This window comes from Hippoglossus stenolepis, chromosome 1, assembly GCF_022539355.2.
Source record: "Hippoglossus stenolepis isolate QCI-W04-F060 chromosome 1, HSTE1.2, whole genome shotgun sequence".
Taxonomy (NCBI): Eukaryota; Metazoa; Chordata; class Actinopteri; order Pleuronectiformes; family Pleuronectidae; genus Hippoglossus; species Hippoglossus stenolepis.
This window is the reverse complement of record NC_061483.1, coordinates 31325357-31350542: the sequence shown is the minus strand read 5'-3', so window position 1 is coordinate 31350542 and position 25186 is coordinate 31325357. Positions and strand designations below refer to the sequence as shown.

At 40.9% G+C, this 25186-nt stretch overlaps 2 protein-coding genes across 3 annotated transcripts in view; one reads left to right on the top strand and one right to left on the bottom strand.

Moving 5' to 3' along the window:
• The window catches only part of txlng (taxilin gamma), a 16792-nt gene extending 5610 nt beyond the window's left edge, over nt 1-11182 (top strand). The window contains exons 5-11 of the mRNA XM_035152098.2: nt 652-822; nt 1111-1305; nt 1679-1798; nt 4509-4583; nt 4866-4958; nt 5044-5139; nt 8191-11182. Coding sequence (XP_035007989.2) covers nt 652-822; nt 1111-1305; nt 1679-1798; nt 4509-4583; nt 4866-4958; nt 5044-5139; nt 8191-8601 — 1161 coding nt within the window. The 3' untranslated portion in view covers nt 8602-11182. The remainder of the gene's footprint in view (nt 1-651; nt 823-1110; nt 1306-1678; nt 1799-4508; nt 4584-4865; nt 4959-5043; nt 5140-8190) is intronic.
• On the bottom strand, nt 11073-25186 carry LOC118104852 (histone-binding protein RBBP7). 2 transcript variants are annotated; one of them, XM_035152110.2, is made up of 12 exons: nt 25025-25186; nt 24279-24423; nt 23370-23515; nt 17332-17508; nt 17113-17228; nt 16321-16481; nt 15281-15407; nt 14824-14901; nt 13338-13414; nt 13015-13072; nt 12566-12676; nt 11073-12099 (listed from the first exon to the last, which is right to left on the bottom strand). In XM_035152110.2, exons 1-12 carry the CDS (start codon nt 25038-25040, stop codon nt 12028-12030), a joined length of 1284 nt encoding a protein of 427 aa, XP_035008001.1. In that variant the 5' UTR covers nt 25041-25186; the 3' UTR covers nt 11073-12027. The 2 variants fall into 2 exon arrangements, with proteins under 2 accessions (XP_035008001.1, XP_035008010.1); XM_035152119.2 differs by having other exon boundaries at nt 17332-17505.

Genomic DNA, 25186 nt, shown 5'->3' with positions numbered 1-25186 from the left:
CCGATGCAGTTCTGTTTGAACTATGAGGGTGATCAATCAGGGAAGCATAAGTTGTGACTGATAAGCTTAAACACAACTCTGTAGATTTTAAATGGGGCCAGCAACATTCAAAAGTCTGTGGTAGGGGCTGGAAAACTCAAGAGTAGTGTGGATGCCAGATGTTAAAAAAAGTGATGCGCTTTAAAACTACAAAGTATTTGTGTAGCTGAAGGCTCAGGCTGCAGTCAACTGTTATTTTTTGATTATGAGAATATAGAAAAAGGCAGTAAGGTATGATTTAACAACTGGCCTGACAAAGATGTCAACTTAAAATCTAAGTGAAGAAACAAATGGAACAAGCTGTGGAATCTTTAATGTTGTCCAGGTAAACACTAGGTTTGTACTTCGTCTTGTGAAAACACAAAGCAAACTTTGTCCGGATGTCTACTTTTTCATCAAGTCAGTTTCATTAAGATTTGTTTTGCGACATTGGAAGAATATCATGCTTTAATTGCTAACCCTTTTTCAGGTGCAAATGCAACATGCACAATCTAAAAACTGTTATTTCCCAAATCAATGTTGCGTGGTTGTTATAAATTCAAGAAAGTAACAAAAAAAAACATGACCATATTTCACCATGATGTGAATCTTTCATTTTCTCTGTGTGTTCAGCTGGAGGAGAGCCGCTGCATGCAGAAGCGACTGAAAGCCCTGCAGAAGAAGCAGTCTCAGATTGTGAAGGAGAAGATCCACCTGCAAGGGGAGCACAGCAAGGCCATCCTGGCCCGCAGCAAGCTGGAGAGCTTGTGCAGGGAGCTGCAGAGACACAACAAAACTCTGAAGGTACAACTCAACCCACTGCAGCCACACATCTGTGTCACTCTTATCTTTTTATCTTGTCTCGACAAACAGCAGACACATTATTGCTAAGGCATCAGGAAGGTGAACATATCTTTATTCAGCGTGCATTCAAATAGTAGTTTACTGTCAATATAATGGATAAAACACTTAAGAAATGTGGTGTTTGTTTCAATCAAAAGGATACTATTTTAATTATCTGTGTCTCACTCTTCTCTTTTCTCCTCTCGTCTCCTTAATATCCCCTCAACGTCCACACCTGTCACCTGATAGGATGAGAATGCTCAGCGGTCCAGGGAGTACGAGGAGCAGCGGAAGGAGGCCATGCTACACTTCCAGATGACCTTGAGCGACATTGAGGTGCAGATGGAGCAGCACAGCTCCCACAACACCAAGCTGAGGCAGGAGAACATGGAGCTGGCAGAGAAGCTGAAAAAGCTCATCGAGCAGTATGAGCTCAGAGAGGAGGTAAGATGTCACAAAAGAGCTTTTCCTTACACTGTTGCACAACTGTAGTCTGTTCTGGCTCGTTGTGGCTATGGCATCAAGTACAAACCTGGGCAGTCATACTTCATCATGTGAGGTATCAACAATTGTCTCATTGTGGTATCGATAACTGACATATGGGTAGTGTATCACTGCTGTGATAGAAAACCCCTAACTAAACAGGTAGGTTACAGTGGTCAGGTGTAGGTTTAAATCAACTGATAGAAAATATTTTCTACCAGTTGAACAGTCACTGTTCATTAAAACGTCCAGCAGTTTAAAAACATTCAGGATAATGATTCTTATATTGCAAGTTGTACAGTCTAATGGAGATGTGATTGTGTCCTCCTTGCAGCATATAGACAAGGTGTTCAAGCACAAGGAGCTGCAGCAGCAGTTGATGGACGCCAAGCTTCAGACAATCACAGAGATGATGAAAGAAGTGGAAGAGAAGCAGCAGAGAGAGAGGGACTTTGTGAGTACTGTGTTCATCATATCATCAAATATCAGCTGTTATAAGCACAATAAATTCATTGTGGTACTCCTTAAAAGTCTTAAATTAAAATCAACGAAATTAAGGTCTTAAATTGACCATAAATTTGCAGCAAAGTCTTACATTTACAGGCGGTGCTTTTAAGGTGAATAGGAAAATTGTCACGCACAGTCCTAACATAAAAATGTCTTTAAAACTTTAGTCCTGAGACTCTGCCAGTTTTATGTTTCTAATCACAAAACACTGATGGGTGTTTATTTCTAATATACAAACAGACCAATAATAGTATCAATAACAACAATGATAATTGTAAACGATGTGTGTGTGTGTGTGTGTGTGTGTGTGTGTGTGTGTGTGTGTGTTGTGTGCGTGTGTGTGTGTGTGTGTGTGTGTGTGTGTGTGTGTGTGTGTGTGTGTGTGTGTGTGTGTGTGTGTGTGTGTGTGTGTGTGTGTGTGTGTGAGAACTACCGTTCAAAAGTTTGGGGTCACCCAGACAATTTCGTGTTTTCCATGAAAACTCACACGTTTATTTATCAAATGAGTTGCAAAATGAATAGAAAATATAGTCAAGACATTGACAAGGTTAGAAATAATGATTTTTATTTGAAATATTAATTTTGTTCTTCAAACTTTGCTTTCGTCAAAGAATGCTCCATTTGCAGCAATTACAGCATTGCAGACCTTTGGCATTCTAGCTGTTAATTTGTTGAGGTAATCTGTAGAAATTTCACCCCACGCTTCCTGAAGCCCCTCCCACAGTTGGATTGGCTTGATGGGCACTTCTTGCGTACCATACGGTCAAGCTGCTCCCACAACAGCTCAATGGGGTTGAGATCTGGTGACTGCGCTGGCCACTCCATTACAGACAGCATACCAGCTGCCTGCTTCTTCCCTAAATAGTTCTTGCATAATTTGGAGGTGTGCTTTGGGTCATTGTCCTGTTGTAGGAGGAAATTGGCTCCAATCAAGCACTGTCCACAGGAGTATGGCATGGTGTTGCAAAATGGAGTGATAGCCTTCCTTATTTAAAATCCTTTTACCTTGTACAAATGTCCCACTTTACCAGCACCAAAGCAGCCCCAGACCATCACATTACCTCCACCATGCTTGACAGATGGCGTCAGGCACTCTTCCAGCATCTTTTCACCTGTTCTGCGTCTCACAAATGTTCTTCTGTGTGATCCAAACACCTCAAACTTTGATTCGTCTGTCCATAACACTTTTTCCAATCTTCCTCTGTCCAATGTCTGTGTTCTTTTGCCCATATCAATCTTTTCTTTTTATTGGCCAGTCTCAGATATGGCTTTTCTTTGCCACTCTGCCTAGAAGGCCAGCATCCCGGAGTCGCCTCTTCACTGTAGGCGTTGACACTGGCGTTTTACGGGTACCATTTAAAGAAGCTGCCAGTTGAGGACCTGTGAGGCGTCTATTTCTCAAACTAGAGACTCTAATATACTTGTCTTCTTGCTGAGTTGTGCACCGGGGCCTCCCACTTCTCTTTCTACTCTGGTTAGAGCCTGTTTGTGCTGTTCTCTGAAGGGGTAGTAGACACTGTTGTAGGAAATTTTCAGATTCTTCGCAATTTCTCGCATGGAATAGCCTTCATTTCTAAGAACAAGAATAGACTGGCGAGTTTCACATGAAAGTTCTCTTTTCTGGCCATTTTGAGAATATAATCGAACCCACAAATGTGATGCTCCAGATACTCAACTAGCTCAAAGGAAGGCCAGTTTTAGGCTTCTCTCACCAGCAAAACAGTTTTCAGCTGTGCTAACATCATTGCACAAGGGTTTTCAAGGGTTTTATAATCCAAGTCTTCTAAGGCGATTAGCAAACACAATGTACCATTAGAACACTGGAGTGATAGTTGCTGGAAATGGGCCTCTATACACCTATGTAGATATTTCATTAAAAACCAGACGTTTCCACCTAGAATAGTCATTTACCACATTAACAATGTATAGAGTGTATTTCTGATTAATTTAATGTTATCTTCATTGAAAAAAACAGTGCTTTTCTTTGAAAAATAAGGACATTTCTAAGTGACCCCAAACTTTTGAACAGTAGTGTATGTATGTGTATATGTATATATGTATATATATATATATATATATATATATATATGTGTATATATATATATATATATATATATATATATATTATTTATTTATTTATTTATTTGTCCAAGGCGTCACGTTTTGTGTGGTTTATTTTTGCAAACAAACAAGGCAATGGCGTCCGCTGTCTCTCTTGCCCTGGTAAAAAACCATGACTCCTTCCTGGTGCCTGGCTGCCTATGCCCACCTTACCATATATATATAATATCACCTTGTGCTCAGTACCTTTTATAAGAAAAGCATAAACTAACTATAAATAACAAAAACAATATGACTCTTTTCTTCTTATTCTAAAGGCAGTTATATTAAATAAAACTGAAAAACAAATGTTTCACTATTAAAATCAAACAGTAAACAGCTCCAACAAAAGCTACCCTGACTGATTTTATTATTCTGATATCGTATGAAGCTTATTTATAAGTTTAAAGAAATTCTCTTCTATCAGTCTTAAATATAATTTATTGAGGTCTTAAAAGGTCTAAAAAAAAATAAAGCATTAAATTGTGCAAGAACATTGTCAAAGTGTGTGTGCAGCCTGTGAGAGCATTAGAACTGACTGTGCTGTTATGCTTCAGCTGCTGAAAGATGCCACTGAGTCCAGACGCAAGTGTGAGCTAATGAAGGAGCAGGAAACACAACTCAAACAACAGGTAAGTACACACACCCCCACACCCAGTTACGCGGCGGATTAGAAACACATTCCATGCAACGACACTGTTTTCCTCTGGGAACATAAATGCTTGGTGTCCAGGGGCTGTGATTGGTCCATGTGCTTTACAGGCAAAATGTAGATTTGCACTTTGTCTACTCTAATAACATTGATCCAGGCTACGTTTAAAAACCAACAAAATGCAGTCGTGAAGATGCCCACTACTACTTGTGTTTACCTCTGTACACATCAGTTCTCACAGCTCTCGTCTTGTCCCTCTTAGCTCTCCTTGTACATGGACAAGTTCGAGGAGTTTCAGAGTACTCTGGCTAAAAGCAATGAGGTCTTCACCACTTTTAGACAAGAGATGGAAAAGGTAAGAATCGATAACCTGTCAATGACAGTCTGACTTCCTGTTGTTTGCCTTCATCCGTCATGAGTAACCGTGTTTTAACCTCCAGATGACAAAGAAGATCAAGAAGCTGGAGAAGGAAACAACACAGTGGAAGACCAAATGGGAGAGTAACAACCAGGCCCTGCTGCAGATGGCTGAGGAGGTGACTTTTAAACACACTGTCTGTCTGAGGGTGAATGTCAAGCGGAATATCAGTCTCCATGTGTGTGGGTGTTAAATACTGATGTGAAATCAAGGAAGACTTAGTCAAGCTTAGCACAAAGACTGAAATGAAACAGCCAGCTTTCCTCCATCGGACTTCTCATCTAACGGGGCTTTACCAAATAGCTGCTAAACTGTTTTCAGTGTTTAGTACATTTTACCATGCTAAACTAAGAGGGTAAATATGCTCCGTATTACCTGTAAAGTAATGTAAATCTAATACAATTGAAGTAACTGGGGATCAATATTTCAAATGTAAAATTGTCATTTTTCTGTGAACTATCCCTTTAATCCTCCAGGGAAAATGTTTTCTTTTCTTTAGCAGAGATATGTCAGTGTACTGTGAACAGCTGTGTTACAGCTGCCACACACTGGACACTTTGAGCCTCCCTGTTCAGACTTGTCTCGGATTTTGATCTGACCACTAGTGGACAGTGAATCAATGGACTCTGTGCAACTTTAAGAAATGGCTTTTTACTCCTTTTGAAATGAGTAAAACAGTATCCAGATCTAAATGGCCAAATCAATAATTTTACTTTAAATGGTTTGAAGGCCTAAACGATGCCAGGGCTTTATTATTGCTACGGAAAAATTGGAAGTGGGAGTTTAATATTAACAGTTTAAAGTATACTTAATTTTAGGGATGTACGATATGGATTTTTCCGGCCGATACCGATAACCGATAATTACAAGCTTCACATGGCCGATACCGATAATAATTTCACGTTTCTTAAAAAGAAGTTCATGGCCTGTAGTTTATGCACACCTTAGGGTAAAATTGCAAAATAAAGTAAGCAAATTAGGATGAATTAATATTCCATTGTTAACACAACAAAAACAGTGTTCGTTTAGTTTTTAGGGAAGTACATCAGAAAACTTGAAAATTTCTCTTTCAATATAATTTAAATAAAATATTTTGACATCTCAAATAAGACATGTCAATGTATTTAAATAGTAATTCAGATAAAACACAAAAGCACATGGAGTATTATGCTCAATAAAGAAAAGGAAAAAGGTTGAGGATAGCTTATGTACTTTTAGTGCATGAGAGTAAGGAAGGTTTCTCTATACTTTAGCTTTCATGAAACATAAATCGTATCATGTTTTGCATAAAAATTCAAAATAAATTAAATGCATTGACAATATCTCTAAACAGATATGAAAACTGAAGGGTCTCATAGAACTGACAAGTTTCATATGGAGATCATCATCCAGCCACTAAGCCGTCAATCCAAGCTTACTAACTGGACTGAGGTCTGAGCTCCATATGTCCGTGTTAAAACTTAGAGAAAAGAAGCAGCGACTTGGCAGAGTATAGCGGGGCTCCAAATGGGCAAGCAGAATCCTTCGTCTTCTACCACGGAAAATGGCGGGTCATCAAGAGCAATAAACTCTGTGATTCTGTCATTCATTGCTTTAGTCTGTGGACTGTATCAAGAAAACATCCTGCAGTTCTCAAATGCCTGCTGGACACTCTCTTTTCTTTTCTCACTAACGCTGGCTGCAAGCACCTCGTATTCTCACCATACATGGTCGTTGTGATGACGGACTCTAAGGTCACTTATGAGATTGGTAGTGTTCAAATTTACAAATGTTTTTCCCCCTCACGGAACCTTTGCACATTTGTTGCAAATTGCAATACTACAGTCACTCTCAGAAAGTTTGAAAAACTTCCACACCGACGACGCAGTTTTCAGTTTCCATGTAAACACATCACGCTGGTATGGACAGGCACTGATGTATGACGTCATGAGCGCGGCCAGGCACGCTGTGTTTGCCGGACGTTTTATCAGCTATAATTTCTGATTCCGATAAATAAATAATAATATAAAATTCCTATTATCAAGCCGCTTTTATATCGGATTGATATATATCATGCATCCCTACTTAATTTAAATGTACAAATATGAATATTGAAAACACTTAACAACTTTACATAACAACATACCATAATCCAACTACAATAATTCAACACTAAATAAGATTGAATACTTAATACAGAAAAATACTCCAGCTCCAAACTCGTCATTCATTTTCTCCCCACTGGTCTGGCCAGTGCACCCACACTGCCAGCTGATGTGCTTGACATGGAGCATCCCTCTGTTTTCAAATGTAACCCGTGCATCGCCTGCTCCTTTAATAAGTTTGTCATGGTCCTCCGCTTACGTAGAATTGTGGATCTCTGCGTCCCAATTTCTTGTGTCAAAGCCACAGCCACACCGTGGGGGGGTTGTTTCTGGGTTTAATAAAAAGTAACCAAAGAATAGGAAAGAGGTGAGGGCGGGTGTGTGTTTGTGTGCGAGTGCGAATATGTCAATCCAAGAGTTCAATCCATATATTTACAAAGTCCATTTCAGTCTCCCCCACAAGTCCAACACAGTTCAGTTCAGACGAGGAAAAACAGATACAACAAAAATAATCCGTTCCACTGATCTTCATAAAATCTGCATTGGGATTCGGCCCGGTTGGTACAAGCTGTGTGGGAACCAGTGCCTGGTTGGAACTAGATATCATATCTGATTTAGTCTGATGTCAAATGTGTCCTCTATGGCTTGGCTGTGTTCAGACCTGAACTTGGAGCTGTCTACCTGCGATCCAATCATTCAGGACGGATGTTAGTGTAACTCAGACTGATGGACTTTTTGTCTCGAAAAGGGGATTCTGTTTAATTAACCAAACTTTTGGGTCCTTTCATTTGAAACAATTTGACAGGATAATTGTTAGGTCAAGGTAAACTTTTTTATCCCAGAGGGGCAATTTGTCAGCCAGCAGGGAATAAAAGAAAGTACTAATTCCATACATACACAAGAATACACAATACAATTGTTAGTCAGGTTTCGGTCACTAGTCCACTTACTTTTTCCAGAGCTCCAAGGCCAAGAGATGTGGTTGAAAGTTCTGACTAAATAATTTGTCATTCAATACTTTCCTCCAAACTGCCCTGTCCAGTGTGAGAAAAATGACGCTAATGAAACATTGTGTTTTGTTGTAGAAAACTCTGCGCGATGGCCACTTCAAGGCCCTGCAGGGGAAGCTGGAGCTGCTGGAGAGGCTGTGCAGAGCGCTGCAGAAGGAGAGGAACGACCTGAACAATCGGCTCAGCCTCCTGCAGGAGCAGGGAGACAAAGGGACCACAGCAGCTCCTGAAGACCAGCAACAGGAGCCTTTAGCGGAGGAGCAGGAAGAGCAGGAGGAGGAGGAAGGGGATGGGGAGGAAAAGGATGGGGAGGAAAAGGATGGGGAGGAAAAGGATGAGGAGGTGGGCTCGACACAGGGCGTCAGACAGGAGACAGAGGGCATTCACCAAGATCCCAGACCACCTGGACTTGACTCCTCTCCGGCTGCTACTGACAAAACCACTACTGCCACAACAAGCAGCCCTCCTGCAGACACACAGGACTGAGCCAGCCTACATGTGTGTGAGTATAGAGGAGAAGGGTGTGATACTAGGGTTCCACACGCCTCCAGCCTAGTTCCAGAACTAGCCAGACAAACCATCTTCAATGGAGATATAGATTTCCTCTGTTTTTTAAGTCTACACTTGCCTCTGCAGGTTTCTACACAGAAACTGAGCCTATATCTTTTTGTGTAATTGTTTAAGAAGAATAAAGGGACTTTATCAAAGATTCTATTCTAAGAGTTAGCCCACGTTTAGGTTGGTTGTAATAATTGGCTTTGTGGCGAGCACTTTGTACTCCATTTTCTACCATAAGTGTATTTTCATAAGAAATTTCCATGCAGTCTAATTGAAGCAGTTCAACGTCTTTAATTTCTTTGGTCAAATGGTCCATCCCTGTGGTGTCTCATCAGAAGTTCTCCAGTGATTCAGTCCCAAGTGGGTCCGTCACATGCTTTGTTTCGTAGGTTGGTGTGTTAATGAGATCTGAGGAGGAAGCAGGACCTAGTGTAGAGCAAGTACAATGCAGAGTTGGCTCGTTTGACATCTTCATTGTTTAGATCTTTTTTTTGTGTGTGGATAAGGTGGTCTTTTGGAACCAGAAGTATCTTAACAAAATGATCCTGTAAATCCATATAAAATGGCTACCTTGACCCACCTGTTTGCTAATAACTAGTTAGCATGCTACCCATTACCACCAGGACCATCACTTTTTGGCTACAGATTTTCAAATATTTACTGTTTAGTAATGAGTCTGAAAGCAAAATTCTAAAGTGCACAAGCGGAACAAGCTGCACAGTGTCACTATGACCTACACACCCTGTCATTATACCAGGCTAATGTTGCTTTGCTAACTAAATGGAGATGACTAGAGAGCTCTGCACATATCTCTCAGAAGACAGTTATTTCATTGCACTCAGTTGTTGGTGTGAAAAGAAATTGAATTAGTTGTGTAACAAATGAAAAGAGAAGTAGAAACCCTGGTTCCTTTTTTATTCCCCCTGCAACTGCCGATTACTAAAGGTAAATGACAGTATGTCCCCAGAGTCTAAGGACGGTTGATGTAACTTGACTGGGTAGCTGCAGTCATGATTCATTTGTATCAAATCCTTTTGTTGCTACTTGAGGTCGGGTTTTTTCCTAGCAACAGTCTGTGGTTTACGCAATATGCGAATAAAGTTATAGAATTACTTAAATAATAGTGTAAAATGTTAGGATCAGATGTGATACATTAGATAACAATACAAAATATATTTTTGTTTAAGCTAAAACCAAGACAATGTTGATTCTTCAGTTTTCCTCATTAAAACATCTCCTGTCGCCAAAGGGCTTCATTTTTATACTGAGAGCAGCAACAAGTTGAGTACGCCCTGCTAGATGACTAGGTGAACTAGTTCAGAATCTTTGATCTCGTAAATAAATAAGAGATCGTAAATAAAACATTTTAAAAGGTCATTCTAGTTCAAAATGTCACAGCTTTGTTTGAATTTTAAATGAGAAGTAATGGCTCAGATCATCGTATCAACCAGACCAGATTAAACCCATGTTTCCTCACTAGATTCAAATCAGCATCACCACAGTCCTTTTCTTTTGAACTGAACAGTGATTTCAATACGATCCATCATGCAGGGTGCACAGAGAAGAGCTGAGTCAGGAGTAAACGGCTTCATCCACTGGCTAATAACTTCCTGTAAATGTGTGAAACCTTAAATCGTGTTGGTACATCAGAATAAAGGGCCTTATCAACTTTGAAGCCTGAAAGTGGAAGAAAAGCAGGTGATTCTTACAGAAGCTGCCAATACTGTTTGAGTGGAGTCCTGATGTGTAGGAAACGGATCATTGGCAGGATCAGATGTTTGTAAAAAAGATGATCTCTGGTTTTGGGACAAAAATAATTCACAAACTTAATTGTATTCTCCTTCGCTAAGTTTGGGTCAACACTGCCTCATTGCAGCTGCTGTTCCTCAGCAGCTCTGAGAACCTAAAAGACATCATTCCTGATGCACAGCATCTTGCTAAGCCCTAAGAAAAGTTCCAGTTTGTAGAAATCATAAGAGTGAATCTGAGAAACTAAAGTGCAATGATTTTTCACTTGTCATGGAGTAATGTCCTTTCTGAAGTTTGCATCATCGTCTGAGTAAGGTCAGTGAGTCAGGTTGGGTTGTTTCAAATAGTTTTCCTTCATTATGTACTGAACAGTTGGCCTGTTTAACATGTCAATGAAATGTCCTCGAAGACGTTGCCTTGCTGTTCAGCTGATTTTCTTACTGAAGTTCTCCTCACGCATTTACCTTCACATTGTGTGGACATGTGAACTCAAAGGCTCAGTTGACGTGTGCGTACTTCTCTGGTATCAAGTGGTGGACAGTTGTTGTCACACCCCTGAGCAGCATGTTTCCTCTTTGCCCAGACTGACACTCAGGTAATGTCAGAATCTACCTCTGTAGAAATTGTGAAAGAAGAGGCACGAGTCACCACAGCTTCAGAGGGCTTTATTTTTACTGAAAAAGCCCACACCCTCTCTTTGATTGTACAATGTTCTTATAGTCCTGTCTTTCTTTTCAATAAACATTTTGTAGAATTTGCACTTGCTCTTTACTATGGATTTATTTCCTTTAGCTAAGGAATCAGAGGAGTGAAGATTGTTCTGCCTTAGTCAAATTGGAACTGTAAATGAATGCGAAACTGGCTTTAAAAAAGTTACAAAAGTCTTATTGTGATTTCAGGTTCAGGACACAAAACAGGGTCATTTATCATGTAACAAGAGAAGAGGAAAGAAAGGTACACTTGTCAAGTCCCACACCTTTCACTCGAGACACCAACTTAGCAGTTTACGAACCTATAGGAGAAAAACGGAATGTTTCTTCACAAGACAGTGATGCGTCAGCTAAATGCAAGAAAAATAACAGCCAACAATAACTCAGGTGGAACATTAAGAAAAGCTGCTGAACACTCAGAGTTCAGAGGGATGGAGGTCAGGTACTCATCTATTGTGCAGGTTCTACTACATATTTCTATCTTCAGGGAGCCTGTTTACTGGTTTCCTAGATATTCATGATCCAAATGTAAAATGACACTTTTCTTTGCATGAGCCCTCTGACATGAACAGATTAACGGCTCTCAATGACTGGCACATGACAGTTTTATGCTCAAAGCACCTTCACCACCAGATCCCCAGACACTGGAGATGGTACCGAAATGGTCGGATGTTGGCCTGCTTCAGAGTACCTGAGCCATGGTGCAGAGTAAAGAAGACCGACTGAATCCATCTGTCTGTTAACAAGTCCACAATGTCTCTGAATCCACACTGTCCATTCATGTGGAGAGCAGACGTTTTCATTTTGCACTTGAGTGAAGTAGAGAAGAGGGCGTCAGGTGGGGCCAGGTTTGGAGGAGGGGTCGTGCCTCGAGAGAGATTGGTGCAGCACTGGGTTAAGATCCCTGAGCCTCCAGCTCTGATGCAGGGGTGTTGTCTGGTTCCTCATCATTGTAGATGTTCTCTGCCTGGAAAATTGAAATGTACAATACATTTTGAGTGGTCATCAAGACTGGAAAAGCTCTATATAGTTACAGGCCATTAACATGAATAATCTGGCTCCCAGAGATGGTTCTGCAACAACACTTGGTGGATGAGTTTCTTTCCAAACAATCCTGACACAATTTTAATGTCCAAGAAAGCAGTTCCCAGAGCTGCAGATAAAAACTAGTCTTTATTTCTAACTAGTCCAATTCATGTAGAGCTGCTGAATGATGTATTCAGTGTAAAGTACTAAAAGGCTATCATGAATGAAAATCAACACTTCACATTGAAAGTGTTGCAGCCTCATGGCTCCTCCTCCCTGCCTTGTTGTTGCAAGACTTTTAGTAGGAGGCTTTTACTGGACAAGCTTTTAAGGTGAAAACATCAAAAAGTGTTGAGGAGGAAATCTCATAATGAGACTGAGGCTCATGTGAGAGCAGCAGCACTCACCATCTGCCAGACTTGCATGATGTTGTCCTCGGACACAGAGCAAATAACCCAGGGTTCGTTGGGGTTCCAGGAGAAGTCGGAGATCTTGGCGGTGTGGCCTCCGTGGATGAACTGGTGGAAAAAAGATGGACACGTTAACATCTAGAGGTGAAGTGGTTCACTGGAGAGTGAAACCACAGACATGTTCAAACTCCTAAAACATGAAAGCTCAGCACTTTGAAACAGACCAATAACATCTGTGGAGCTATTTAACCTCATTCTATTTTCAAACAATCAGTGATGTTTTATTACTGTGCAGGGGCAGCCTGACAAACCTGATCAACACCATATTTACATTGCTTGCACAGATATTTGTGCAAGAGAACAATCCTTTGGTCCCTGTGAGAACAAGGACCTGATGAGTGAGATGGAAATCCCACAGTTACCTTGCTTGTTCAGACATTACTTACCAGCAGCTCTGGTGGGCCATCCTCTGCATCTTCTGCCGACTGCTCCTCCCCAATTTTACTAGAGAAACAACAGACAGTTACTCTTCAATCAACTCTTAGTGCCATGTTTCTAATTTAAAAAAGCTAATGTTCAACACATTGTGTGATAAGTGTCTATGTCATGATGAATTCTCACACACACACACACACACACACACACACACACACACACACACACACACACACACACACACACACACACACACACACACACACACACACACACACACACACACACACACACACACACACACACACACACACACACGTTGAGAGGTTTTTACCTGAGATCCCAGACGTTGAGACGCCGGTCGGTGCCACTGGAGGCCAAGATGGTCTCATTGTGAGGAGACCATTGTACCTAATGAGTGGGACAGTCAGATGACAGCAGGTTAATGTAATGCTCAGCTACAATAATACAATTATCAATCTTTTCATTTGCAATTTCATCACATATATGGAAAAAACACTTCACAACACTACAGTTTTAAACAAGAAAATTATTAACATAAATGACATAACCTTTAATTCTGGCACGTCATAGTGATGAATCTCAAAGTGAGGATTATCAGCCTGCACACTATGATACAGCACTAAAGCAGACTGAGCACAAGTGTCTCAATACACCTCCTTGATGGAGGCCTTTACTCTCTGAGAGCCTTGTTTAATCTTCTATTTAGTAAAATAAGAATCCTTAGTGACGTCCTAGTTGTACCTCTGCTGTGCTGCACTAAGCTACGATGATAAGAGCTGTTTATAAAGACATGTTTTAGTTTGTTTCCTTGGTTATTTTGTTCAAGAAACTGCTGAAAAGAAGAGCTGCACTAAGTGGAACTGTGATAAGTCACCTAAATAAATATATTCTATTAGTTTTTTGACTGTTATTGCTTTAATGCTTTTATCCTCCATCATTGCTTTGTACAAACAACATCTTGAATAGTGAGGCAGTCTGGAAAAAACTCACAAAACCATCATCTGATGCTTGTTCAGTTATTTGGTCTCCCCTTGGGAGATTTGTTCAAGAAACAGCTGTCTCCTAAAACCCACAGCACTCGCTGTTAGACAGGCAGCTACAGTAAAAGCTGAGGTTGGCAAGGTTAGTGTTAGCTCTCTCCTGTCAATGACCAGAAGAGTCTGGGCTTTCATGAGCAGTTTATACACTTCCTGGCTATTATGTTTTCTGCAAGAAAGAAATCAAATTTCATTGTGGATTATAAAATACTGCTGCATACACTAACAATAGCTATGTGTAATGAGTATATGATCATGTCATTATTTTTTATATTAATGTTAGCACAAGACACTTAACTTTGAACCAGCCTCAGACATTACTGTAGCCCCTTAGTTAAACAAGTCAAGTAGCCAACTGTTACATTATTAATAATATCAATAACACTCATGTTTTGGGTCCAAACACTATCATGGACAGATTTAAAGTGGCAACTTTCATTTATATTATGGCTGGCTGGCCCCAGGTCATTGGTTACATCACACCCTGCCTGAGACAGGAACAATGGTTCATCTTTCAGAATGGTGATGACCCAAAAACAGCTAAGCCAATGCTAAGTGGGTCCTGAAGAGTAGGAGTTTTTACAGCCACCATGGCCATCAATATTCCGGAATCTACATGACTATTATTTATTTAATACATTTTACATTTATTTACTAATTTTACAAAATTGTGTAATTGTTTTAAATACATACAGTGTGGACTATAAATGATACAATTTAACTTAAATTGTATTTGCAAAACAAAGCAGTTGAGGTTACCTGGAAGATTTCATCTTTGTGGGACTCAAACGAGTGTAGCTTCAGTTTGAGGTTCCTGAGATCCCACAGTGCAACAGTCTGAAAAACAAAGGAAGATTTGCCTTACATTTTCTCCAAAGTCATTGATGTCAGCCTGAACCTGGCACAATCTATCAATCAAATGTTATTTGTATAGCCCATATTCACAAATCACAGTTTGTCTCATAGGGCTTTAACAAGGTGTGACATCCTCTGCCCTTAACCCTCAACAAGAGTAAGGAAAAACTACTAAAAAACCCTTTAACAGGGTAAAAAGAAGGTAGAAACCTCAGAGAGAGCCACATGTGAGGGATCCCTCTCCCAGGACGGACACAAGTGCAATAGATGTCAAGTGTAAAGGAGAACATCAGAAAGATAAAAGGTATTTGCAGCATTGATTAGAATAAACAATCCAAATGGGTTTTTGCTTTTTCTGTACCTTATCAGCAGAACCAGTGGCAAGAATGAACTCGCTGTATGGGTTGAAGCTCAGACAGTTGACTTCAGCAGTGTGAGCATCCACCGCGTGGCTGGCTTTGGATGTGTTATTGGACCGTGTGTCCCATCTGGTGGAGGATAAAGAAGGGTAAGGAGGAGGCAAGGGCATAGCATACACTCAATGAGCATTTTAATTCAATCAGCTACACACCTGCTTATTCATACAGTTGAGTCCAGTGAGAAACTGATCTCCTGAGATCTTCACACACAACAATATGGTTGGAGCGGTCAGAAAGGCTAAGGTCACTCAGATAACCATTCACACACTTTGCGGTGGATGTTTCTAACAACAGCACATCAGGCTCCTCTCCTGTCAGCCAACAACAGAAGAGTGAGGCTGCAGTGACACAGACTCACCAACACTGGACAGTTGAAGACTAAACAACGTAGCCTGGTCTGATGAGTCTGGATTTCTGCTGAGGCTGCAGATGGTAGAGTCAACAGCTTGAATCCAGACAACCTACCTTTTGTCAACAGTCCAGACTGCTGGTGGTAGAGTAACGGTGTGGGACAATTTCTGACTCACTTTGGGCCTAATACCAATCAATCATGGTTTGAATGTCACAGTTTATCTGGGTATTGTTGCTGACCATGTATATTCAACCCCTCATAGGCACAGGTTTCCATCCTCTAATGGTTTCCTTTAGCTGATAATGCTCCATGTCACAACGTAAATGTGTCAAAGTGGTTTCATGAACCTCCACAGCCACCAGATGTGAAATCAGTATAATCTTTGGGATGTGGTAGAACAAACGATCAGCAGCATGAATGTGCACTTGACAAATCTACAAAAATGATATGTCACGTCAACATGGAGCAGAATGTCAGAGGAAAGTTTCCTGCATCTTGTGGATACTGATCCATGTGACAAGGAACCTAAGTTGTTTGGAGAGCAAAGGGAGGAACTACCTAATAAAGTGCTAAGTGAATGTATTTGGTAAGAAATACAACATAACCAGACCATTTGCATTAACCTCTTACATCATAAGCTTCTGGTCGTCGGCCACTGAGCCAAACAGGGATTCATGGAGCAAATGCCAGGAAACATCTTCCACCACTGCTGTGTGGCCTGTGAAGATGGTTTTGGCATCAACAACCTTCCCTTCCTTTGGGCCAGCACCGATGTCCCATAGACAGATGGTCTGGTGAGGAATGAAAGGAGAGCACAGTGTTAGTTTATATTTTGTACATCTTGCTTGCATTGATCTGTTATAAACTGGTAAATGCCACAATTTATCAACCCATTTTAAAAATGTGCTGGGCTTTCCACCAGTGCATACAATGTTCAGGTGGGTTAACATAGGCCCTGATCAGACCTGGTATTACAATCTGTCCAGAGAGATCCCATCACAACTGGACTTGGTCAATTACGTGTGTTCGCACCTGGTATTTCAATGTGTTCTGAATGTGTCTCCACTTGTGATCGGATCTTACTTCCCTGCTCTATACGCAAATAAACACGAAGTATTTCAGTGTCCGTGCTCTGCTTTGTGAAGGCTGAAACCTACTTGTTACAGTTTGCAACTTCAACTTTGGTTGATTTAGCCATTTCTATCTGTTGAGCGTAAAAAGGGCTAAAACCCAGAATCGCAGCTTGTGAAGATATGATTTGATAATCAATGAATCATTTAAGCAATTTTGAATATGATTATGATAGTCTCACAAAACAAAACTTTACAAGACATCACCTTGGCCTCAGTTGAACTGTAACTGCTGATGTTGCTACCTACTCTGGATAACTTGTCCTGGTAGGTCTTAGTTCTCTTCACTTACATGGTCATCAGAGGCACTGAGAAGGTTGCCGCTGAGGTTGGGATTCCAAGAAAGACCATACCCTTCTTTCTGGTGACCTTTCAGTCTCATGTCAGGAATACATTCCCCACTGGGATCTGAAATGCAGAAATACATTCAGCCTTCACCTAATGATATGCAATTTGCTAAAACACTCTAAAGCACATAGTCATAAGAACATAATCACAGCAGAGCTCCAACCTGGCTTAGGCGGGTGCTTCGTGTAGTCAAAGACCAAAACATCACACGTGGGAGTCTTGGTGGCAATGATGAAGGGGTTCTGGGGCATGTAGCGGGCTCGGTTCACCTCTCCCTCGTGGTTGATTTTGATCTCGATCTCTATTTTTCCACTTACTGAACCAAATCCACCAAACTCTGACAAAAGAACAGAATGAGACTGTTATACATCCAATGTTAGAAATGGTAAATGTACTGCATTTATATACATTTATATAGCTGTTTTTCTAGTCTTATTGACCACTCAAAGCACTTTAAACTACTAGTCACGTTCATTCATTTACTTTTATATCACACATTATACGACTAAATGTACGCTGATATCTTCCGACAAGGTGCATTCAGGGACCATCGGAAAAGCTAACGTCCGCTAGCTTAGCCACTTCCTGTGGACCTTTATGAATTTCACATTTTTACAGTGATTTAGAGGAGATTTGTTTGTTGAGATATTTGTTTTAGGCCATATTGCCCAGCCCTAAGAGCCACAGTCAGACATTGGAAAACTGCAGGTTAGGCCCAATCCCATTTCAGCCCTTCCCCCTACCCCTTGTTTTCGAGGGTTATCTTGGCCCTTGAAACAGAGCTACGAGGGGTAGAGGTTGAAATCCTCCCCTACGAATTGGGACAGCCCTTCAAGAAGCTGTTACATCATCAGTAGTCGTCGATGTAAACAGACACGACAAAAAGTTTTGCCGGTGATGTCGTTTAATAACATTGTTGTGATCTTAAATAAACCAATGCTATTGTTTGCAGTTACTAAAGTGACAAACCTATAATATCCTAATAACATCTAGTCTAATGCAGATGAATCAATGACATTTGCCATTCATCCAATGGAAATGGAAAAGCTTGGATGCTCTGCATTATTACACATAAATCAAAAGCTCACAGCTTCAGTCTGTAGACAACCCTGCCAGGATGCGTTGTTATTAGAGGAGCAGTTCAGTAACATCGCTGCTATACACTAGTTCAATTAAGTGCATCGTGTATCTTCAAAGAGGGGGGATGCAACATGAAATTATGTCAAAATACGGGATCATCATGCAATAACAATGTAACGTTAGCATGCTAGCATTTTTTAAAGGTTGTTGTGGAATAAAATGATCATAATTATGCTACATTTGTGGATCTCTCCCATCTTGCAGATGATTCACAAGGCATTCTGGAAAATTCTCAAAGCCCTCGCTTTGAAGTGTGGGTCTGAAAAATCTCAGTTTCTAGGGCTGTGCAGCCTTAATACTTGCCACTACCCCTCCATCCCAACAAGAATCAGAACACCCTACTCCTACACATGGACACGCAAAATGGAGGGGAAGGGCTAAGGGGTAGAGAGAAGGGGTGAAACTGGATTGGGCCGACTGCTCATTTAGTCTTTTACATTTTCCTTGAGGGATTTTGCAACATGATGATGATGATATAGATTACTGGCTGATGAGAACTGTTGTTATTGCTGCAACAATATCAGCCAATAGCTGTGTGATGACACAGAGCCTTGGCAGAGAAAGCACACTCCAGTTCTGAATGTAGATTTCTGCCTCTAAGCCTTTCACTATCTCTGTCTGCCTCCATTTTACTCAACAACGTTGCTAGTGATCCAAACGTCCAACCAAATCCCCTGATAAGGGAGACAATGCAGGCAATCGATGCATGCCCTGTTAACTAAGCAGCACATTAACATAGGACCAGTGCAGACTACAAACTTTGATTTGACTGTCTGAATTGAATTTCTGATATGACAGGTCATTTCTGAGAAGGGTACTGATCACATTATGAGCTGCTGCAGACAATGTCCATTTCACCAAATTATTTCATCAAAGCCCAAAAACAAATTGCACTTGTACTGTTTGTCAGTATGTAGATATGCTATTATTAATATATTTTTAAAAATAAACAAAAATGATGACATGGTAAATATACTCGAACATTTGATTGTAAAATTTGGTATCCCTAGACAAAACAAATTCAGCTATCTGCAGATGTGCCACTATATATTACATGACACAACCATAATTGACAACCCTCAAGTATCCCCTATTGAGAAATTGATATTTGAAGCAGCTGGAAGGATGTCTGTCAGTTTATGTTATAAGGCTTTGAGTATTGCATCCCTGGCTGATCTGCGGGACTTAAGGGCACCTGGGAGAAGGAACTTTCTGTCACAATTTACTTTGAAAACTGGGAAGATCAATTTCAGTTTGTAATCGCACCAAAGCAATGCAATTTAGGATTAGACATAGATTGCACATTTCTCCCAATCGTAAACATTATTTTAATCCATTAACTCACTGTCTTTGGTCATGCTGTAAACTACAAAGGTATTGGTCTGATGTTTTATCTGAAATGGAAAAAATATTGGATTTTGTGCTGGAGATGGACCCAGTGTCCCTCATTCTGAGATGAGATGTGACTGAATATGTCATGGCTAGTCTGGCAAGCCAGGTAAAGTGGAGGCCAACACATCAGATGCGGTTGACCAATCACAAAAAGAGTGGGTCAGCTGGCAAATCAGAGCAGACTGGGCTTTATCAAAACCAAGTGTGTCAGACTGAGGTTAAAAAGAGGAGCTGCAGCAATGGACAGTATGAAGATATACACCCACCTAGTGTTGCGTTTTCCAAACACTAGAGCATGAACACCTTTTCAAGCAATAACCCAAATCACGTAACAGTTCCTGTACACAGGCATTGGCATGTTGTAACATTATAAAATACAGAATCTAACTGTATGCATGCATGTAGGCTATATATAATTTGGATTATTGTAAAGATAAAGATCATAACTTGTTAAGTTTAATAACATAACCCTCAGCGGTTCCGCAGCCACTGTGCGCCGGGCGTCATTCATAAAGTACCAATACTAATAAAAGTAGGCATCTGTCGTTTTTAACGGCTGGGTATCACGATGCCTTTCTGGTATCGGTATACCGTGCAACACTAGGAGTGATGCAGTTTAAAACTAAAAAGGTACTTGTGTGGATGGAGCCTACTTCTTTGCCTTCTTTGTTCTGATATGGATGCTGACTAGGTGTATTTAGCATCAAGATTTGGTATTTACCTTAAAATTGTTGTGGCCACATTAACAAACTTATACATACATACGGCAACACACCAAAGGAACAGAGAGTCTTCATCACACACACACAGCTGGGCGCCAATCAACATACCTGCTGGAAGAGAGAATATCACAGTTTCAGTATACAGACTAAATGAAAAATGGCTTGAGCGCAGCCTCATTAATTAATTCCCTCACTTTATATACAAAAGTCGCTTTAAAGATTTCAGAAATTGGGCATCTTATTGTGGGCACAATTAAAGAAACCACATAATGATTTCCAGGTTTGTTTGCCCCTTTCCTTCAGTGTGTCATAGCTGTTTACCTCCACCAAGGAGTTTAAGTTATTGTTAGTTAGCAGGATTACATTACATTTTGGAATGGATCTGAATAAATGGGCAGATCCAGGAATTTTGTTTCTCTTTCACTGCAGTGTTTACCACAGAATTAATTCAATCTATGGCAGAAGCAGTGGTGCATGTGCATGCACATGAATGTCATGCAACAGATTCAACTATAGATGCATCACTGCCACCTATAAGACTAGAGGTTTGTCCCTGCTATACTTAAGATCAGTTGAAGTTTTTTAGGATTAAAACGTATTACAGTTGCAGCATTTTAAGCCGGCCGTAACCCTCTATTCCATTTCTGCAAATAGATTATCTAGATCGAGCAGACTGTATCTTTCAGTAAGAAAATGATCACAGGACTTTGTTTGATGGTACTGCCTGCAGCCCTGAGGGAATTTCTCAACGACAGTTCCAACAATGTTTTGACCATTTGAGACTGAATTTATGAACACTCCGACCAATGGTTCATTTGAATGATTAACTCACTTTGAAAAAGTTAAGTAAGCCTGTGTGGGATCCAGGCTGCTAGTATACATAACCTACCTAAGGCAATGATAAAGTTAGACAGTTAAAAACTTTGCAATTCTCCAAAGAGATATATCCCTCTACTGCATTAACAAAATAGCAAAAAAAGATCATGTGTGTTTTGTTCCGATCTTTATTTAAGAGCGTGGTCTTTTAGTTTGCAAGCAGGACTTTCACTCAAAACCCTGCTCTCACACTCTAATATACCCTGCTTGTGCTTAGATTACCTGCACTTCAACTTCAGCTCCTCTTTTCACACTCACGCTTCTTGTTTGTGAGTGTGAAAAGTCACTCTCAGATTTTTCTTCTGGTCTTGGATTTTTTTTGCTACAAGTCTGTCAAAATTCCCCAACCAATAGTGTGGTGATGATGAATGAAATTGTCCCACCTTTGCTGTGGTTACTTTTTCTGTTGCCGCTGTTTCCGTGTTTTTATAGTTTTGAGCAATAGTGTTCCCATTAAGTTACAAAATATGAGATTTGCGATTTGATTTTGAGCTCTGCTCCTTCATGATGACCAGCAATTAACATGCGGAACTCCAGCTAGATGAAGGTGACATCATTTTTTTCTTCACGCACACCGACAGGACACCGGTGCAAGTCGTGGAGGGCATAAGTGCATGAACCTGGATTAAGTAAAAGACATAAAGCTAACACCCACACACACACACACACACACACAACAACACACAATAAGGGCGAGACAATATCACTTGTCAAGACCAAGCTACTTTTTTTTTTCGAGGGAAGGGCTCTCCCACCCTTACCCTGACCTTACTATCACAATTGACAACTCTGTGGTAGCACCCACCCAGACTGCAAGGAACTTGGGTGTGACACTCGACAGTCAACTCTCCCTTCCCGCCAACATTGATTCAACAACCCGCTCCTGTAGATACATGCTGCACAACATCAGGAGAATACTTCCCCTTCTCACTCAGAAGGTGGCACAGGTTCTGGTCCAGGCTCTGGTCATCTCACACCTAGTCTACTGCAACTCCCTCAGCAGCTCAACTGGTCTTCAACCTACCTAAGTTGACTCACAACACACCGCTCCTCCGCTCCCTTCACTGGTTACCAGTGGCTGCCCGTCTCCGCTTCAAGACACTAGTAATTGCGTACCGTGCTGCGAACGGATCGGGCCCAGTCTATATCCAGGACATGGTTAAACCTCACACCCCAGCCAGTCCACTCCGCATCGGCCAATCGGCTTGCTGCTCCCTCACTGCGAGGGACAGCTAGCCACTCAACAAAATCACGACTGTTGTCCTGATGTCAATGGGGAGCTCGTTCCACCATTTGGGAGCCAGGAGAGCAGAAAGTCTACACATCTTCTGCCGCAGACTAAAGATCTCTTCCGACTACACCTTGGTTAAGAAGATAATGGTCTAATAACCATCGTCAACTGTGGTGTTTATATAATAAAAAAATTTAATAACTAAAGTTAGCTGCACTTATATATGGCACTTACATGTAGCACAATGTAGTTTGGCTTTTTGAAGCTAATGTACTTACATGATTCTTGCTGTTCTGGGTTTCTACCCTCATGGTTGAATACACTTATTGTAAGTCGCTTTGTATAAAGCGTCAGCTAAATGATATGTCATGTCATGTAACACTACACCTGACATTCTATTGGTTGGGGTATTTTGACAGAGTTGTTGCACACAAAAAAAATCTGAGAACAGACATGAAGCTGTAGTGGAGGAAAATCTGGATGTGACATCAGTAAGTCCTGCTCTCAAACTGAAAGACCATGCTCTTATAGTAAGAGAGGGAAAAAAATACACAATGTCATAGGCAATCATATTTTTCAGAAACAGTAGATGAGATAAATCGCACACGATAACTTTTATGTAGCAATAAAGAATATGAAAATAACCATCTTGAAAATGAGGGTGGGCACTCAACGGCTATGACTCTTTCTGTCACGAATAAATATTACATCATCCACTTGTGAGAATGCCATGTCTACACCTACTCCCCTGTTCTTACATAGATATTCATCACAGAGGAATCAAGCATTAAGATGTATGTGAAAAGTATTCCACTGCAGAATGACTCCTGGTGTATTTACCTCCTTTCTCGCTGTCATAGTGTGAAGCATCAAGCTGGGCATCATCATTTGGCACTTGGACACTGGCAATCACAAGGTGGTTCTGCTCATCTGATGTATGGGTCCCTAAAACCAGCCTGTGGACAGCGTAGTCCTTCCCCTCTGGCCTGCAGAGATCCACAAAAGAGACAACGGTTCATCTGTACTCAGCAGCAAATAGCGTTGCCTATTCATTTCACTTTAACATAATATAACCTAATCTAACCCATGGGAGATTTTGTGTCTCTTTGTCTTAGAAAGACACCATGCAGAAAATACTCTATTGACTGATCTAGAAAATAATAATAATAATAATAATAATAATAATAATAGTTGAATAAATAACAGTTGGTTAATCAATAATAAAAAAAAAGATTAAAATAAAAACATAATTAGTGTCAGCCTTGGTGGGAAGCGGGTACGAACTGCTGTCACAGTTTGACACACTGCATTGAGTGTGTTTGTTTTATATTTATATAAGCTCTAATGTCTCCTTCCATTAATAATACCACTGTATAACAGCTCACCTCTGTGTGACTGCTGAACACTGCTGCACTTCCCTTGGCCACACTTTCCCTGCATATACCCTACCCTAACTGTAGACTATCATTTGTAATTATTGCACTCTAATGTATGCTTTTTTGGGGGGATTTTGTGCTTTTTTTGATACATATTTATTTTCATTTAATGCTATTTTTGATGTTGTTGGACACAGGCACAACGTGTATCTGGAATGGCAGTGGTTTGTCTCCAAGACTCCTGTGAAGGAGCTGGGTTCAGCCATGTCTGGTGCTCACTGCCAATAAAAGGCACTTTGACGACACCAGTCAGCAGACCTGTTTAGATTGAAACTATGTTATAAGACAAGTAACATGGAGGTAATGGAAATACCTGCGGACATCTGGGAGCCACTGGACAGTGAGGCTGGGCCACTCAAGTGCATGAGTCATCACCAGGTCGTACAAGAAAGGCGTGTTTTTCTTCCAGATCTTGTACTCTTCATTGATGACCCTTTCTTCCACTGCATCATCATAAACTAACAACAAACAACAACACAACATCTTTTAGGTTAAACGTATAACTGGAAACAATAGAAGCTGCTGTGCATGCATTCTTAGTTGGGTATACATATTTATCAGGAAGTTATTCACGGTACAGTGAGGCAGTTTGTGTAACAGTGTGGAATCTGCCCGAGTGATTCTCTCAGGAAGAGACGGCTGATATGCGTCAAACCAAACTAGTGTAACAGCAACATGCTGCACCGTGTTCCTCTAACACTGATCCCAGACTGGTGACCCACCGCTGCTGTGGTTCCCCTTACAGAGGACTGGGATCACTCTGCGGTGTGATTAGGTGCAGGAGGCTGTGGCAGCGTAACAACCACAGAACAATGTCTGAAGTTGAAATAAGTTTAGTTTGATGGATTGGACATTTGGAAACATACTGAAGTTAAACTACCAGTGTCAGACATGACATTCTGCAGTAAGTTTAAAACCTGGAGCGACACACAGGCAGACTAAGACCAGTGAGCCTACTGACAGGACTTAGCATGTCATGCTAGCAGCCATGCCTGGGCTAAGCAACACACGAGGAAAACGGGCCACCGCTTTCTAAGCTCAGTAGTTCTGGTGACCTACCCTCTTTATCCGCCATGTTCCGAACTCTGTGTCACGACGCTCGAAGGCAAAGGAAGTGGGTGAACGTTGATTCGGTTCTTGCTGCTGATGCGCTGCCCGGCAGTGCTTTGCTTGTTCCTTTTCACCGCCGAATCACTATGCGCACACCGCGCATGCGCCAGT

Bases quoted from the DNA above. Each gene is read 5' to 3' on its own strand.
- LOC118104852 (XM_035152110.2), bottom strand. The intron at 17,229-17,331 runs GTTGGAGCTCTG...TCTGCATTTCAG, and splicing joins GAAGCACCCGCCTAAGCCAG to ATCCCAGTGGGGAATGTATT. The intron at 15,408-16,320 runs GTAAGAGGTTAA...ATCCTCCACCAG, and splicing joins GACGACCAGAAGCTTATGAT to ATGGGACACACGGTCCAATA.